This window comes from Danio aesculapii, chromosome 5 (assembly GCF_903798145.1).
Source record: "Danio aesculapii chromosome 5, fDanAes4.1, whole genome shotgun sequence".
Taxonomy (NCBI): Eukaryota; Metazoa; Chordata; class Actinopteri; order Cypriniformes; family Danionidae; genus Danio; species Danio aesculapii.
Window position 1 is genome coordinate 71731007 of NC_079439.1, and position 17155 is coordinate 71748161.

Here is a 17155-nt window from a genome sequence, read left to right on the forward strand (position 1 = left end):
AAACATAGAAAACTGTGGCCAAAAAAAGGCTCAAAATCAGCCCAGAGTGGATGAAAACAGCACCCAAGGGTTAAAAGGCATGACTTTGAGCTGTGTTTCTGTTGTCCGTCACAGTCTGTACGCAGTCCTGAAGCTCTAATAAAGCCTCTTCATGTGGGGATCTTGGCTGGGTTTGCGGATGACTTCATTCTCAGATGACTTCATTCTCGCTTCACCTCTGTCTGTGTTTTAGAGATTACGGTGAACGCTGCGACACCAACTGCTCATGCTTGTGATTCCAATTAAACAGCAGTTGTTGAGTTCGGGACAACCAAACAGACTGACCAGTGGATCTCTCAGTGTAATGTGTGTGATATTTGGTGTGGATTTATACAGTTGAAGTCAAAATTTGCCCTCATATGAATTACATTTTTCAAGTATTTCCCAAGGGAGGCATGGTGGCTCAGTGGTTGTGACTGTCACCTCACAGCAAGAAGGTCGCTGGTTCGAGTCCAGGCTGGGTCAGTTGGTGTTTCTGTGTGGAGTTGGCATGTTCTCCCCATGTTATTGTGTGTTTCCTGCGGGTGCTCCAGTTTCCCCCACAGTCCAAACACATGCGCTATAGGTAAAGTGAGTAAATAAAATTGGCTGTAGTGTATATGTGTGTGTGTGTGAATGAGTGTGTATCGGTGTTTCCTAGTACTGGGTTGTGGCTGGAAGGGCATCCGCTGTGTAAAACATATTTTGGAATAGTTGGCGGTTGATTCCACTGTGGTGACCCCTGATACATAAGGGACTAAGCATCAAACTAAGAAAATGAATGAATGAAATATTTTCCAAATGATGTTTAACAGAGCAAGCAATTTTTCACAGTATTTCCTATAATATTTTTTCTTCTGGAGAAAATGATAATTTTTCGTATTTTGTGATACATATGTTGTTTACTCTACAGTTTAACAAAGTGACTTTATTAGCATTTTAGTCATTCAAAATAATAATATAATGTATCAGAAATATAATATCTAGAGAAATAAATCTGTAAAATAACAAAAAATGTGCTGCAGTTTATTACAAGGTGTTTTTAGTGTAATATACAACACCAGCGCAGAAATACTGCAAGTACTGCAAACTATTAAAAATGTTCTTAAACTATTGAAAAGGTCTTTTTTTGAACTTTTCAAGGTTAAAAGAAAGATTAAGGCCCCAAAATGCAATTTAAAAGCATAAAGAAATGGGGAAAATTAAATAAATCACAAAATATGGAAATTAGGTTAATTAGGTTAACTAGGCAGGTTAGGGCAATTAGACAAGTTATTGTATAGCGATGGTTTGTTCTGTAGACTATCGGAAAAAAAAATTGCTTAAAAGGGCAAATAATTTTGACCTTTAAAATGGATTTAAAAAAAATTAAAAACAGCTTTCATTCCAGCCGAAATTAAACAAAATAAGATTTTCTCCAGAAGAAAAAATATTATCGGAACTACTGTGAAAATTTCCTTGCTCTGTTAAACATCATTTGCGAAATATTTTAAAAAGACAAAAAAAAATCAAAGGGTGGCTAATAATTCTGACTTCAACTGTGTGTGTGTATATATATATATATATATATATTCCATCACCGGGAAACACATACACACTTATTCACACACACATGCACTACAGACAATTTAGCCCACCCAATTCACCTGTACCGCATGTCTTTGGACTGTGGGGGAAACCGGAGCACCCGGAGGGAACCCACGCGAACACAGGCAGAATATGCAAACTCCACGCAGAAATGTCAACTGACCCAGCCGAGGCTCAAACCAGCGACCTTCTTGCTGTGAGGCGACAGCACTACCAACTGCGCCACTGTGTTGCCATATATATATAAACATGCTAATAATATTCTAGCCAAAAATGTTGTGTTTATTTATATATATATATATATAGCCAAAACACAACATTTTTGGCTAGAATATTATTAGCATGTTTATTTCCGCTTATTAGTGACCATAACTTTATTTGTTACTAATAACTTTAACTAATGAACTAGTAACTAATAGCTTTAAACATTTAAAGTTATTATATAAGCGTAATTAACGTGCAGTTAATTTATATAGTATATAGGTGATATCTATGTGTACATGTTCAATGAAGTGTATTAAGTGTGTGTGTTGTTTTACATTTATTATCAACAGAAGAGATTATTTTAAAGTATAAAAGCACTGTAATTGAGCCTCATTTCATCTGCATGGTCCTTTCGAGCTCCAAAAGAACGACACAAAATGTAATACAGTATAAGATGTAATGCCTAGACCTTGACGTCTATTTGACATCCACATAGTGATTGTTTTTTCACCAAATAAAGGGACTTGTATTGACATTTTAGCACTTTGACTTAATAAAATGTGTAAGAAAACATATATAGAAAGAAATAAGTCTATAAAAAAGCAGAAAATGCTCTGGCGGTTTATTACAAGGTTTTTGTAGCGTAATATACAACACCAACCCAGACAATATAGCATTGCAAACTATTCAAAATGATCTTAAAAGTCACTTTTCAATGTTAAAAGAAAGATCAAGATCCCATAATGCAATTCAAAAGCATAAAAACATGAGGAAAAATAAATAAATCATGAAATATGGGAAAAATTATATATATAATAGTCCCCTAAGTGGTGCATTGACAAGTTGAAATGACAATTTTTAGCCAAAACACATTTGTGGCTAGAAAAAAAATCTGCAAATCTGCCATGCATGTTTATTTCACACATGATGAATGTGTGACGACTTCCCAGTGTTTGCCTGAACAGGTCTTCACTGATGATGTACAGGATTACATCCGTGCCTCGGGGATTTTGGTGGATTTCGTGTGCCGTAGTGGATTTTCTGCTGTAGCTTTGTTTGTAACTATTTCCGTTTGGCGGAGTGAAAACAGACAGCCAAGCTAGGAGTTATCATGCTTCGTTACTACATGAGATTTGATGGAGTGTAAATTAAATCAACCATACATTGTTATTTGAGGCAGTTATCCAAATCATCCACGTTTTTATAAATCACAGTACAGTATTGTTTGTATATTTTCTGTAGAAACTGTAAGCTGTGAGTTTATACACGGAGAAAAATGAGATTTACTACATATTTTAAAGTTAGGTGTTTGCAAATGGGCTGAATTTAAATAAACTCATTAAATTTAGTAATGCTCAACTTAATTTGTTTGTTTAAAATCAGCCCATTTCAATTGTTTGCAAACGTTTATCTTAAATAAATGTTGTAAATCCAATGAATATATTTATTTTTCAGTGTAAAAAAGCTACAGCATTGTTCATCAGGTTATTCTTAAAACCAAATAGTCTTTATATTGATTCACGTTACTCTCCATTATTATTAGTATTTTTTTGTAACATGGTATTTCTCTCGTGATTTTTTTTAACGGATCACGCTCGGCATTTAGGTTTGCACTTTAGCTCCTCCGAAGTGGCAGATTATATTTTGGCATGCATTAATGGATTATACTCCAGTGTGTTTTTCCTTTAGTACTCCAGGCAATCATGAAAATCAGCCTAGAGATTGATGTTTGGAGGATTATCGTGTTATTCTCTTTCCAGCATCGTGAGTTTGATGTTTTGTGTGTGTTGTTAGCACAGGTTTTAGTCGTGCAAGTCTTTTTTTAATGGTCCCCGATCAGTTTAAGGTGTTTTTCGAAAGCAGTCTTGTACTCTAAGCAATCTTGCATGTAAAAAATACACAAATTATCTTCATAAGTTTTATTAATTTTAGATCTAATACACAGTACATTGCAATAAATTAATAATATTTACTCATTTAGAGATGACACGGTGGCTCAGTGGTTAGTCTGCTCACAGTAAGAAGGTCGCTGGTTCGAGTCCCGTCAGTTGGCGTGTCTATGTGCAGTTTGCATGTTCCCCCCGTGTAAGTGTGGGTTTCCTCCGGGTGCTCCGGTTTTCCCCACAGTCCGAACACATGCGCTGGTGAATTGGCCATAGTGTTTGTGTGAATGTGAAGGCGTATGGGTGTTTCCCAGTTCTGGGTTGCAGCTGGAAGGGCATCCGCGGTGTAAAACATTTGCTGGAATAGTTGGCGGTTCATTCCACTGTGGTGACGCCTGATAGATGAGGTGGCTAAGCTGAAGGAAAATGAATGAATGTTAGAAGTTTGTTCTGTTGCTATTTTTTAAGGTTTTAAGCATAAAAAAACTCTGTTAAAGGGATAGTTCACCCAGAACTGAAAATTGTCATCATTTACTCATAAGTCACTTGCCACGAACCAATGATTTGAATGATGAGGTTTTCTGAAAACCTGTAACCATTGACTTCCACAGTAGGAAAAAAGTATACTATTGCAGACATCCCAAGTCTCCCGGAAGTTCCGGGAGTCTCCTGCATATGCTCCCGGGAGACTCCAGGATGCCTGCAAATGAATGATAATCTCCTGGAAACCATGCGTTTCCTCACCGCTGTTCAAATACGTTGCGCAACTCCACCGCACCCCAACCTCTTCGGTCTTCAAATGCATTGCACGCACCCCCCTTCCCAACTTGGGATGTCTGCCATGGAATGGTTACGGGTCTCTAACATTTTTCTAAATATCTTCTTTTGTGTTCAACAGAAAAAAAAGAAACTCATGAAAGTTTGAAACCACTTGAGGGTGAGTGAATAGTGGGTACTTTCTTTTTTTGGGTGAACTATCCCTTTAAATTTCAAGAGTTCACACTTAGCTGATGATCAATAAAGTGTAATTGGCATGCTGTCCCGGGAGAGAGCCCTGAGCTCATAATATCCTCGAGCCCGGGGCTCCCTCCCGTTAGAAGAGCGAGAGGGCGTAGTTCTCGAGCTCAGGTAGGACTCGAGAACTCCCCTGCTTGTCGGTGTGTGAGAAGCGTAAACTAAGGTTATCTTAGGTGATAATTTGGATTAGTCGATACGCTATGGTGTATATCTAGAGCAGATTACGGGGCTAATGTGGTGCTAGCCGTGTTGATCATAAGTAGGGGTAAGTATAAGTAAGTAGAATCTGCGGACATTTTTTGCTATATCTGCAAAGATTTTTGTAAAAAATCTGCAGATTTACGCGGAATGATTTTAGGAGTATCAGAACTAAAAACCTATTTAAAATAAAAATAATACCTTTTTAACTTTTATTTAATGTTTATAATGCCAATCCATTTAAATCAACTAATTTGGTAAACAAAGCAAGTCTCTCAAGTAATGTATCTACTAAAAGACAGAAAATATTACTTGACCTAATTTATTGTAAATAATTATATAAACATTTTAATATTACTGTTATTATATCACAAAATATTACTGCAATTAATTTAAAAACTGAAAAAATATAAATTTACACAAATACATCGATTCAATGATGGGCTAAAAATCTGCGGATTTCTGCGCGCGCAGATTCCGTGTGGGCCTAATCATAAGCACGTGATCCTCTCGAAATTAGTTTATAAATAAACCCACACATATTGTATTTTATTCATTCATTTATTTTCTTTTCGGCTTAGTCCCTTTATTAATCTGTGGTTGCCACAGCGGAATGAACGGCCAACTTATCCAGCACATTTTTACGCAGCAGATGCCCTTACAGCTGCAACCCATCTCTGGGAAACATCCACACAAACTAATTCACATATGGACAATTTAGTGTCATACCGCTAAGTGGTGCACTGAGTGTGTGCTTTACTAAAAAGATAGGTCTTTAATCTACTTTTGAACTGCGAGAGTGTGCCTCTGGCATTATCAGGAAGGCTATTCCAGAGTTTAGGAGCTATAAATGAGAAGGCTCGACCTCCTTTACTCGACTTTGCTATTCTAGGTACTACCAGAAGCCCTGAGTTTTGAGACCTTAAAGAGCGGGTTGGATTGTAGCAAGACAGAAGATTGGTTAGATAAACAGGAGCTAGATTATTTAAGCTTTATATGTAAGAAGCAATATTTTAAATTCAATATGAAACTTAACAGGCAGCCAGTGTAAGGAGGATAAAATTGGGGTGATGTGATCATATTTTCTAGACCTGGTAAGAACTCTGGCAGCTGCATTTTGCACTAGCTGAAGTTTGTTAATAGAGGACGCTGGGCAGACAGCAAACAGAGCATTACAGTAATCCAGCCTAGAGGTCATAAAAGCATGGACTAGCTTTTCTGCATCTGAGATGGATAGCATACTTCGTAACTTAGCAATATTTCTCAGATGAAAGAAGGCAATTTTTGTGACATGGGATATATGATTTTTAAAATCTAGTGATATCTATTCAAAACATAGATATCTAGTGTATATATCTATGAAAGTTGGCTAGTTATAAAGCCCCAGTCAGATCACATGATCTCGGCACGATTTTCTTGACGTAGGGTGTCGTGGGGAGTTGTAAATGACAAATAGACGTTGTGACACAAGAATCAATTGTTTCTTCTCGTGTAATGTGGCATTATTTACGACAACCGATCCCATGTCTGCGATGCCTCATGACACCATCGCAGAAAGTCGAGCATGTTTAATTTTCTGAAGCACAGCGGATTGGTTTTGAAGCACTTCACCTCAGAAGTTATTCGTTGTTTTTGTTTACATATATACATACACTTTTTATTTTGCAGCCTCTTGCGATTTAACTAATCGCAACGTTTCAAATTGCGATTCGATTTCAATTAAGCGCTCAGCTAATGCAATAACAGCTGAAATCAGAATTATCCGCCCTCCTGTATATTTTCCCCCAATTTCTGTTTAATGGAGATTTCTTCAACACATTTCTAATCATAATAGTTTTAATAACTCATCTCTAATAACTGATTTATTTTATTTTTGCTATGATGACAGCACATAATATTTGACAAGATATTCTACAAGTATTCAGCTTAATGTGACATTTAAAGGCTTAACATTACTGCATCCAAAGTGGTAAAAAGCCTTGGAGTAATGATTGATGACCAACTAAACTTCTCTGATCACATTTCTAGAACTGCTCGATCTTGCAGATTCGCACTCTACAACATCAGAAAGGTCCGACCCTTCCTATCTGAACATGCAGCTCAACTCATTGTTCAAGCTCTTGTTCTCTCCAAGCTGGATTATTGCAACTCTCTGCTAGCCGGGCTTCCAGCTAACTCTATCAAACCTCTTCAGCTGCTTCAGAACGCAGCAGCACGAGTGGTCTTTGATGAACCCAAAAGAGCACATGTCACTCCGCTACTCACCCGTTTGCACTGGCTGCCAGTTGCTGCTCGCATCAAATTCAAAGCTCTGATGTTTGCTTACAAAGCGACCTCTGGCTTTGCTCCTTCTTATCTGCTCTCACTTCTGCAGATTTTTGTGCCCTCCAGAAACTTGCGTTCTGTGAATGAACGTTGCCTCGTGGTTCCATCCCTAAGAGGGAAGAATCAGTTTCCCGAACTCTCACATTCAATCTGCCCAGTTGGTGGAATGAACTCCCTAACTACATCAGAACAGCAGAGTCACTTGCTGTCTTCAAGAAACGACTAAAAACTCAACTATTTAGTCTCCACTTTCCTTCCTAATCTGCAACTGCCTCTCTGGCTATACCACTAACTGTACTCTCTCTCTCTCTCTCAAAAAACAAAACAAAACTTACATTACTAATGCTTTGCTTCTTAGACTTTACACACCTGAAACTTGCCTATAGCACTTGTTCACTGCTGCTCTTATAGTTGTGTAAATTGCTTCCTTGTCCTTATTTGTAAGTCGCTTTGGATAAAAGCATCTGCTAAATGACTAAATGTAAATGTAAATGTAACTAGGATAATTAGGTTAAAGTTCGGGTAATTAAGCAAGTCATTGTATAACAGTGGTTTGTTCTGTAGACAATCCAAAACAAATATAGCTTAAGGGGGCTAATAATATTGACCCTAAAATAGTTTTTAAAAAATTAAAAACTGCTTTTATTCTAGCCGAAATAAAACAAATAAGACTTTCTCCAGAAGAAAAAATATTATAGGAAATACTGTGAAAAATTCCTAAATCTGTTAAACATCATTTGGGAAATATTTATAATCAATTAAAGCTCAATTAAATCACAGGAGGGCTAATAATTCTGACTTCAGCTGTATATCCCAAATTGCATTGCATGTACGTTCATGACGTGTGATTTAGTAAGGGTTTCCTCTGAGCACTAGTCTTGTGACCTGACCGCTGTGACCCATGTCGTACTTCTGCTCTGTCTGGACAAAGGAGAAAGCAAAAAAATGCGGTCTCACCACTGCAATGTGACAAAACTGAGACAAATATTTAACATTTGGTTTGGCCCTGTTTAATGGTAGGTAGCAATTTTCTGCTGTCTGCGTGTTCGTTTACACCAAACAAACAGAGAACAAAAGATCTGGTGGCATTCCAGTCTCCGCGCTCCACACAGATGGTCTGCCATACAAAGGTGGACCACCTCAAAGACGGAGGAAATAAACGCCGACAATTTCATGCAGAATAGCACAAATTCCTGCTCTTTGTCTTTCTCGGCCTGTTTCTCGTGCACTGTAAGAAAACGCTGGCTTCCACACAAATCCTACATGTCGTCCCAACACAAATGGATTAAGCTAACTTAAAGGTTTTTGCAAATTTAAGTAAATTGAACATAAATTGTTCCAAAAAAACTTAAAAGTTGTGTTGTTTAATCTTAGAAGTGATTTGAACAAGCAGCAGGAGTCTTTTTTGTTATATTCACTGCAAAAATAAAAACAAAAATCAATAAATAAATGTTTTTTACTTATTTTTTGTCTTGTTTCTAGACCAAATATCTAAACGTTTTTAAAATTAACAAGCATTGAAATGTGAAAAAAAAACTATATTCGAAATAATGAGTCAAAATGAAGTGATTTTTTCCTTAAAATGAGCAAAAATAATCTTGTTTATGCTTTGAAATAATATTATTTTTCTCACCTTGTTTGCAGTTTATAGGTAAAACTCCTATAAACCACCTCAAAGACAGAGGAAATAAACGCCGACAATTTCATGCAGAATAGCACAAATTCCTGCTCTTTGTCTTTCTCGGCCTGTTTCTCGTGCACTGTAAGAAAACGCTGGCTTCCACACAATTCCTGCATGTCGTCCCAACACAAATGGATTAAGCTAACTTGTTGTTACAAATTTAAGTGGATTGAACATAAATTGTCCCAAAAAGAGAGTAAGAGTTGTGTTGTTTAGACTCATTTTTAAAAAGTAGTTTGAACAAGCAGCAAAAGTCTTCATTTTGGGTGATATAAAAATACACTAATACACTATAAAAATAATAATAATAATAATAAATGAAAAAAAAATGCTTTTCTTACTTAATTTTTTGTCTTGATTCTAGACCAAATATCTAAACGTTTTTAAAATTAAGAAGCATTGACATGTTAAAAAAACAATATTCGAAATAATGAGTCAAAATGAAGTGATTTTTTTCCTTAAAATGAGCAAAATAATCTTGTTTATGCTTTGAAATAATATTATTTTGCTCCCCTTGTTTGCAGTTTATAGGTAAAACTCACCTAATTTTGACTCTTGTTTCTGAAAACACGACAATATGTTTTGCTTGTCTAGAAAATGCTTTTTAATTTCTTCTTTTTTAAGATATTTTAGACGAGACAAAAAACTTTAAGCATGAAAAGCTTTTATTTTGTAGTGTAATCTACTCTTTTTGCAGTACTTTCCGGTATCTTACATACTGAGATGAGTCAGCTCTACATATAGAGTCCAGTATTTTACATGATAACGTATTGAGGAATTAGTCGTGCTTATTGGGGTGAGATTGTGATATTTTACTGTAATTATTAATACTGACTTAAGTTCTGTTGTACAAAGGTGGACCACCTCAAAGACGGAGGAAATAAACTCCGACAATTTCATGCAGAATAGCACAAATTCCTGCTCTTTGTCTTTCTCGGCCTGTTTCTCGTGCACTGTAAGAAAACGCTGGCTTATACACAATTCCTGCACGTCGTCCCAACACAAATAGATTAAGCTAACTTAATTGTTTTTGCAAATTTAAGTGGATTGAACATAAAATTACTCAAAAAACATAAGGGTTGTTTAAACTCGTTTTTAAAAAAATAGTTTGAATAAGCATCAAAAGTTTTCATTTTTAGGTTATTTACACTGCAAAAAATAAAATAAATGAAAAAATGCTTTTCTTACTTAATTTTTTGTCTTGTTTCTAGTCCAAATAGCTAAAACTTATTAAATCAAGAAACATTGACATGTAAAAAATATTAGAAAAAATCAAGTGTGTTTTTCTTGAAAACAAGCAAAAATAGATTGTTTTTTCCCATTGGCATAATGTTATTTTGCTCACCTCGTTTGCAGTTTATAGGAAAACCCACTTAATTTTGACTCATTATTTCTGAAAACACGACAATGTGTTTTGCTTGTCTATAATGTTTCTAGATTTAATACTTTTTAGATATTTTTGGACTTGAGACAAAAAAGAAAAGCTTTTATTTTGCAGTGTATTCACATGTTTTTCAAGAATTTTTCGTGCAGATTGTCTGATGACATTTTTATTTACACACTGAGTCCAATATTTTACATGGTGAAGTATTGAAGAGTTAGTTATTTGCTTATTGAGGAGTGATATTTTACTGTAATTATTAAAACTGACTTAAGTTCTGTTGTACCAAGGTGGACCACCTCAAAGACGGAGGAAATAAACGCCGACAATTTCATGCAGAATAGCACAAATTCCTGCTCTTTGTCTTTCTCGGCCTGTTTCTCGTGCACTGTAAGAAAACGCTGGCTTATACACAATTCCTGCATGTCGTCCCAACACAAATAGATTAAGCCAGAGGTATCCAAACTCGGTCCTGGAGGGTCGGTATCCTGCATATTTTAGTTCCAACCCCAATTAAACCCTCTTGAACCAGCTAATTAAGCTCTTTGTAGGTGTACTAGAACTTCCAGGGAGGCGTGTTAAAGGAAGTTGGAGCTAAACTGTGCAGGACACCCCTGGATTAAGCTAACTTAATCACATTTACTAATTTAACTGGATTGAACATAAAACTATTAAGTTGTTCCGAAAACTAAACAAAAATAAATAAATACTAACAATAAGCAGTATTCATATTTTTTTAATGCTATTTAATGAAAATAAAGCTGATCATGTTATCTCATGATGCATATGTTAACAAGCATGAATTTGGATTTTAATATATATAATCTATATATATATATATATATATATATATATATATATATATATATATATATATTGTTCGTTGGTTAATGTTAATGAATACGATATAGCTTACATTAACTAAAGTCTGACAAAATAATAATAATAATAATATTATGGCTAACTGAAATTAAACAATATACACTCACTAGCCACTTTATAGGTACTGCTGTCCGACTGCTTGTTAACGCACATTTCTAATCAGCCAATCACATGGCAGTAACTCAGTGCATTTAGGCATGTAGAGATGGTCAAGACGATCTGCTGCAGTTCAAAGCGAGCATCAGAATGGGAAAGAAAGAGGATTAAGTGACTTTGAATGTGGCATGGTTGTTGGTATTTCAGAAACTGCTGATCTACTGGAATTTTCACAACCATCTCTAGGGTTTACAGAGAATGGTCTGAAAAAGAGGAAATATATAATGAGCGGCAGTTCTGTGGGCGCAAATGCCTTGTTGATGTCAGAGGTCAGAGGAGAATGGCCAGACTGGTTCCAGCTGATAGTAAGGCAACAGTAACTCAAATAAGCACTCGTTACAACCGAGGTCTGCAAAAGAGCATCTCTGAACACACAACACGTCCAACCTTGAGGCGGATGGGCTACAGCAGCAGAAGACCACACCGGGTGCCACTCCTGTCAGCTAAGAACAGGAAACTGAGGCTACAATTCACACAGGTTCCCCAAAACTGGACAATAGAAGATTGGAGAAACGTTGCCTGGTGTATTGAGTCTCCATTTCTGCTGCCACATTCGGATGCTCGGCTCAGAATTTGGCATCAACACCATGAAAGCATGGATACATTCTGCCTTGTATCGGTTCAGGCTGGTGGTGGTGGTGTAATGGTGTGGGGGATATTTTCTTGACACACTTTGGGCCCATTAGTATCAATTGAGCATCATGTCAACTCCACAGCCTACCTGAGTATTGTAGCTGTCCATGTCCATCCCTTTATGACCACAGTGTACTCATCTTCTGATGGCTACTTCCAGCAGGATAACACACCATGTCATAAAGCGTAAATCATCTCAGACTGGTTTCTTGAACATGACAATGAGTTCGCTGTACTTAAATGGCCTCCACAGTCACCAGTTCTCAATCCAATAGAGCACCTTTGGGATGTGGTGGAAAGGGAGAATTACATCATGGATGTGCAGCTGACAAATCTGCAGCAACTCTGTGATGCTATCATGTCAATATGGAGCAAAATCTCTGAGGAATATTTCCAGTACCTTGCTAAATCTACGCCATAAAGGATTAAGACAGTTCTGAAGGCAAAAGGGGGTTCAACCCGTTACGAGTAAGGTGTACCTAATAAAGTGGCCGGTTAGTGTATAACATGCATATCTAAAAAAGAGATTAAAAGACAAAAAAATTTAAATAATAAAATTGAAAATGCTAAATATAATGTGGCTAGTTTTACTAGACAAGTATTTAAATGGTAATAAAGACAACTTTAACAAGTGATCCAGTGACGTCTGCGTTACTGTGAAAACTTTCAAATGAATGAAATGGTTTGAATTGCCACTAGAGGGATGCACACACACTATACGCACACACACACGCACACACACCCCTTCCCACTTCTGGAAACACTGTCCAACACTTGGAGAGCATGTGTAGAAACCTCCTCGTCAGACCTGTGACTTCAGCACGACGAAAGCTGGATCGGCGGGCGCAAAAAAAACTGCTGTGCTCTGCTTCCATCACTTTCTCGCTCTTTAAAGCCTGAAGGATCTCCAGCGGAGCTCTCACACACACAAACACTCACACACGAGGAGAACCCGCGATGCTCCGTTCACTTCAACTCCTCGCGCCAATGCAACTTCTGAACGCGCTCCACACACACACATGACAGACAGCCTGTCATGCTCGGACGCCTTCTGCATTCACAAAAACAGTGTATTCTTTGCGTGTGGAGAAGGACAGAAATGCGCCGGGTGTCAGTGAAGATCTTGGTTAATCGATTACTTGTCGAATCAATGAATTAAGCATACAGAAAAACTCAGAAGACGCGTAATAATAATAAGCTCCATGGCTTATTTGTGTGCTGTCTGGAGCATTCGTCTTTGACAAGCGATTGGGAAAGAGCAGAAAACAAGTGGAAGGACTTTTCTTGTTTGTTTGGAGAGGAGCTGGTGTGGTGCGTCCGTGCGCGCATTTTCATTCTCCGGGACTTCCATCCCCTGCGTTTTCGGATAAAATGAAAGTTTGGACTTTTCTCCAGTGTCTCGCCATCCTGCTCGTCCTCCTGTGCGTGGGATCGGAGTGCGGGACGGTCCTGAGAAACAGCCGATCCAAACGCGAGCTGGTGAAGATCAGAGAAGCCAAGCTGGTTTTCCCGGGGGCTTGTGGCACCAGGCTGCCCCGGGGCAAGCGCTCCCTGCCGGGGATGGACCGCCGGATCCCTCGCCAGCGCCGGCGCTCTTCTCCAACCGAGGATGCGAGCTCTTCCCGGGGGAAAGCCGTGTATTTTACGGGCAGGGGAGACCAGCTGAGACTCAAGCCTGGAGTGGAGATACCAAAGGGCAATTTCACCCTCCAGATGTGGGTCAAGGCTGAGGGTGGCCAGCGGTCTCCTACTGTTATAGCTGGTAGGAACAGATTTATGCTTTTTTTGTGATTTTGTTTTGAGGTAAAGTTGGTTTTATATGCGCACATTCGTCCATTTCTGAACTCATTCAATCATTTTCCTTCGGCTTAGTCCCTGATCCACCAGGGGTCGCCGCAGCGGAATGAACCGCCAACTACTTATGTTTTAAACAGCACATTTTTGAGCAGTGACACGGTAACTATATTGTTTAGCACGCTGCTTTGAATGAAATCGCATGTAAATATGACTTCTAAACAACATTAGCACTATTTAATTGACTGTGAACATTGTTGTACTGTGTGTCATTGGCTGCTAAATATGATTCCCCCATTTAGAATTTGCAGAGTATACATTTCTGTCTAAATGTGCGAATATAAAACCAACTTCACCTCAATTGTGTTTGCATGACATGGATGTTGTGCATGTGAATGATGGATCTGGTTTGCAGTATTAAGTGCTGAACTTGTAGATAACATCTACATCGATCTGTCAGATTGTGTGTCAGACGATTAGGTAATCGCGTCAACGCGGAGGCTCCGCACACTTTGGGTGGGCTGTATATTTAGGGCTTGTGCGACTGGAAATATTTGCCTTCATTAGTGTTAATGTAGAGACAGAGAAAGAAAGACTATTTATAATATGAGTACTTAAATATTAATATCAGTATATTAGTATAATATCTGTATAAATGTTAATATATTTATGTTTTGGATGGTTTGATGCTTTGAAAATGTAATATATATATATATATATATATATATATATATATATATATATATATATATATATATATATATATATATATATATATATATATATATAGTTGAAGTCAGAATTATTAGCCCCCTTGTTCATTTATATCTTTCAAGACTCTTCTATACAGCTTATAGTGACATTTAAAGGCTTAACTAGGTTAATTAGGTTAACTAGGCAGGTTTGGGTAATTAGGCAAGTTATTGTATAATGATGGTTTGTTTCGTAGACTATCGAAAAAAGTATAGCTTAAAGTATAAGATAATATTGACCTTAAAATGGATATAAAAAAAATCAAAACTGCTTTTATTCTTGCCGAAATAAAACAAATAAGACTTTCTCCAGAAGAAAAAATATTGTCAGACATACTGTGAAAATTTCCTTGCTCTGTTAAACATCATTTGGAAAATATTTAAAAAAGAAAATAAAATCAAAGAGGGGGCTAATAATTCTGACTTCAACTGTATATATATATGGCGGTTGGCGGTTGGCGGTTCATTCCGCTGTGGCGACTCCAGATTAATGAAGGGACTAGCCAAAAAGAAAATTGATTAATGCATTTTTATTTTAATTACTCTAAAACTGTAATTATATAGAATTTTTTTATGTATATATTTATGCTACTTTGGCATTAGGCTACTGCAACAAAACGTCATGCCAAAAAAGCGTGAAATTACATAGAGAGAGAGAGAGGGGGGGGGGGGGGGGGGGGTCTTCCCCTGCCCGTGCTTTCGCGTGTTTGGAGAGGGACCGGCCGGTTTTACACGCACGATCCTCGAATCCCCGAAAGACCCCAAACGCCCCCATTTCCACACACACACGCGGGGAAAGTGAAGGTGCAGAACAGATGTCTGGAGCGCATGCGCGTCTGACAAACACACACACACACGCTGGATCTCCTTCAGTTCCAGCAGACCTCAAAAAGCACAGTTTGCAAACACGACCACTGTGTGTGTGCGTGTGTGTTTTAGTGAGTAAGCATTACAACATCGCTCGATCCCGCTCTCCGCCGACAGAGAGCGTAAAAGACACGACACAGAGCCGTCTTTTTACAGCCACGGAGCTGCGTCTCTGCTGTGCGTGTGGCATCTGGTGGCGATGCAGACCCTCAGTTTCCCACCACACTGAGATGACGTCATCTCTTTCAGGCTCGCAGCATGGGACTGAATGCCTGCATATGCTGCACTGTATATGGATATGATCAAAAATTAATATAGCGTCGGTCTCAAATGGTGTGGCATTCGGTATATTGGATTTTCCCTTTGAGGTTACAGACTTTTGTCGTAGGAAAATGTTTTATATTTCATGAGAAAAAAATAAATATCAACCTAAATTTAATTGTGTAATTAAAGTAAACCATCTGCGTAAATCCAGTGCAAAAATGCGTTTATATTAAAACAGTACATCAGATTTTGTTGAGCAAAATTAGCACATTAAATAATAATAAAAAACAAATTGACATAATTTAGTGACCAAAAAATAAAATTATTAATAAATAAAATAAATAAAATAAATAAAATAAATAAATTAATTAATTAATTAATGTTTTTTGTCCTCACAGTTCACTGACACTTTTGTACAGTAAATATGCTCAAATATTATAAAATTTTGTGACGAGGATTACGTGCTTATGATTGTTCAAACTGTTCAAACGCCCCCCCCCCGGTTTAATTCCTTTCCAAACCAGGCGACATTTCTGGTTGGAGTTTTGCTCGTTCTCCACGTGCTCGCGTGGGTTTTCCCCGGGTCCTCCGGTTTCCTCCCACAGTTCAAAAACAAGCACCCTAAACAATTAATCCAAAATATTTTAACCAAGCTCTGAGTACATCTTCTCAGCATCCATATCTGATACTTAGCTACACTAAGCAGGAGGGGGAGTCATCGAGATCTACCTGAGCTCAAACTCCCCTCTCGCCCTGCAACAAGAGGGAGCCCAGGGCTCGAGGATTTTAGAAGCTCAGGGCTAAGCCGAAAAGAAAATGAATGAATGAATAATTAATTTTAGAGTGATTTCTGTTGGGTCATGTGACTCTGAAGACTGGAGTAATGAAGCTGAAAATCCGTCTGTAAAATCACTGCAATAAATTATTAAATTAAATTATAAGCTATTTTTTGAACAGTTATTTAATAGTGCAATAACATTTCACAATTGTATCATTTGTACTGTAATTTTGATGCAGCCTTGATGAGCGGGAGAAGCTTACTTTAAAACATTTAAAAATCACACTGACGCCCAGTGGCATAGCAACCAGGGGGGATGGGGGGATACGTCCCGCTCACTTTTATAAACAGACCATTTAGAAACAGGTGATTTAATAATTATATGAACATATGATCTCATACAGCTGTCCCCCCCACTTTTAAAATGTCCGCTACACCTCTGCAGACGCCAGACGTCTGACCAGTACATATGAATTAATAAAAATTCTACAGTTTAATTCTTCTTTTCTTTCTTAATGCCCATTAAATTAAGGTTTATGGCTGCTAACAAATCAAATCCATCAAAAATATAACAATTTTTTAAGGTATTTGGAGAATTTCACTCAGTATCTTCAGTGTTAGGATATTACAACAAACAAAATAACAGAAAAAACAAGAAGAAGTGATTGATCTGGCTTATGCAGACATGCTTAATCTTTTAAATCTAATTCATGCCTGTAAGAATGAAGACATAAG

General features: G+C 37.5%; 1 protein-coding gene across 1 annotated transcript in view; it reads left to right on the forward strand.

The window, feature by feature from the left end:
- Positions 1–12750: 12750 nt before the first annotated feature.
- The window catches only part of pappaa (pregnancy-associated plasma protein A, pappalysin 1a), a 183487-nt gene continuing 179082 nt past the window's right edge, over positions 12751–17155 (forward strand). The window contains exon 1 of the mRNA XM_056458871.1: positions 12751–13727. Coding sequence (XP_056314846.1) covers positions 13337–13727 — 391 coding nt within the window. The 5' untranslated portion in view covers positions 12751–13336. The remainder of the gene's footprint in view (positions 13728–17155) is intronic.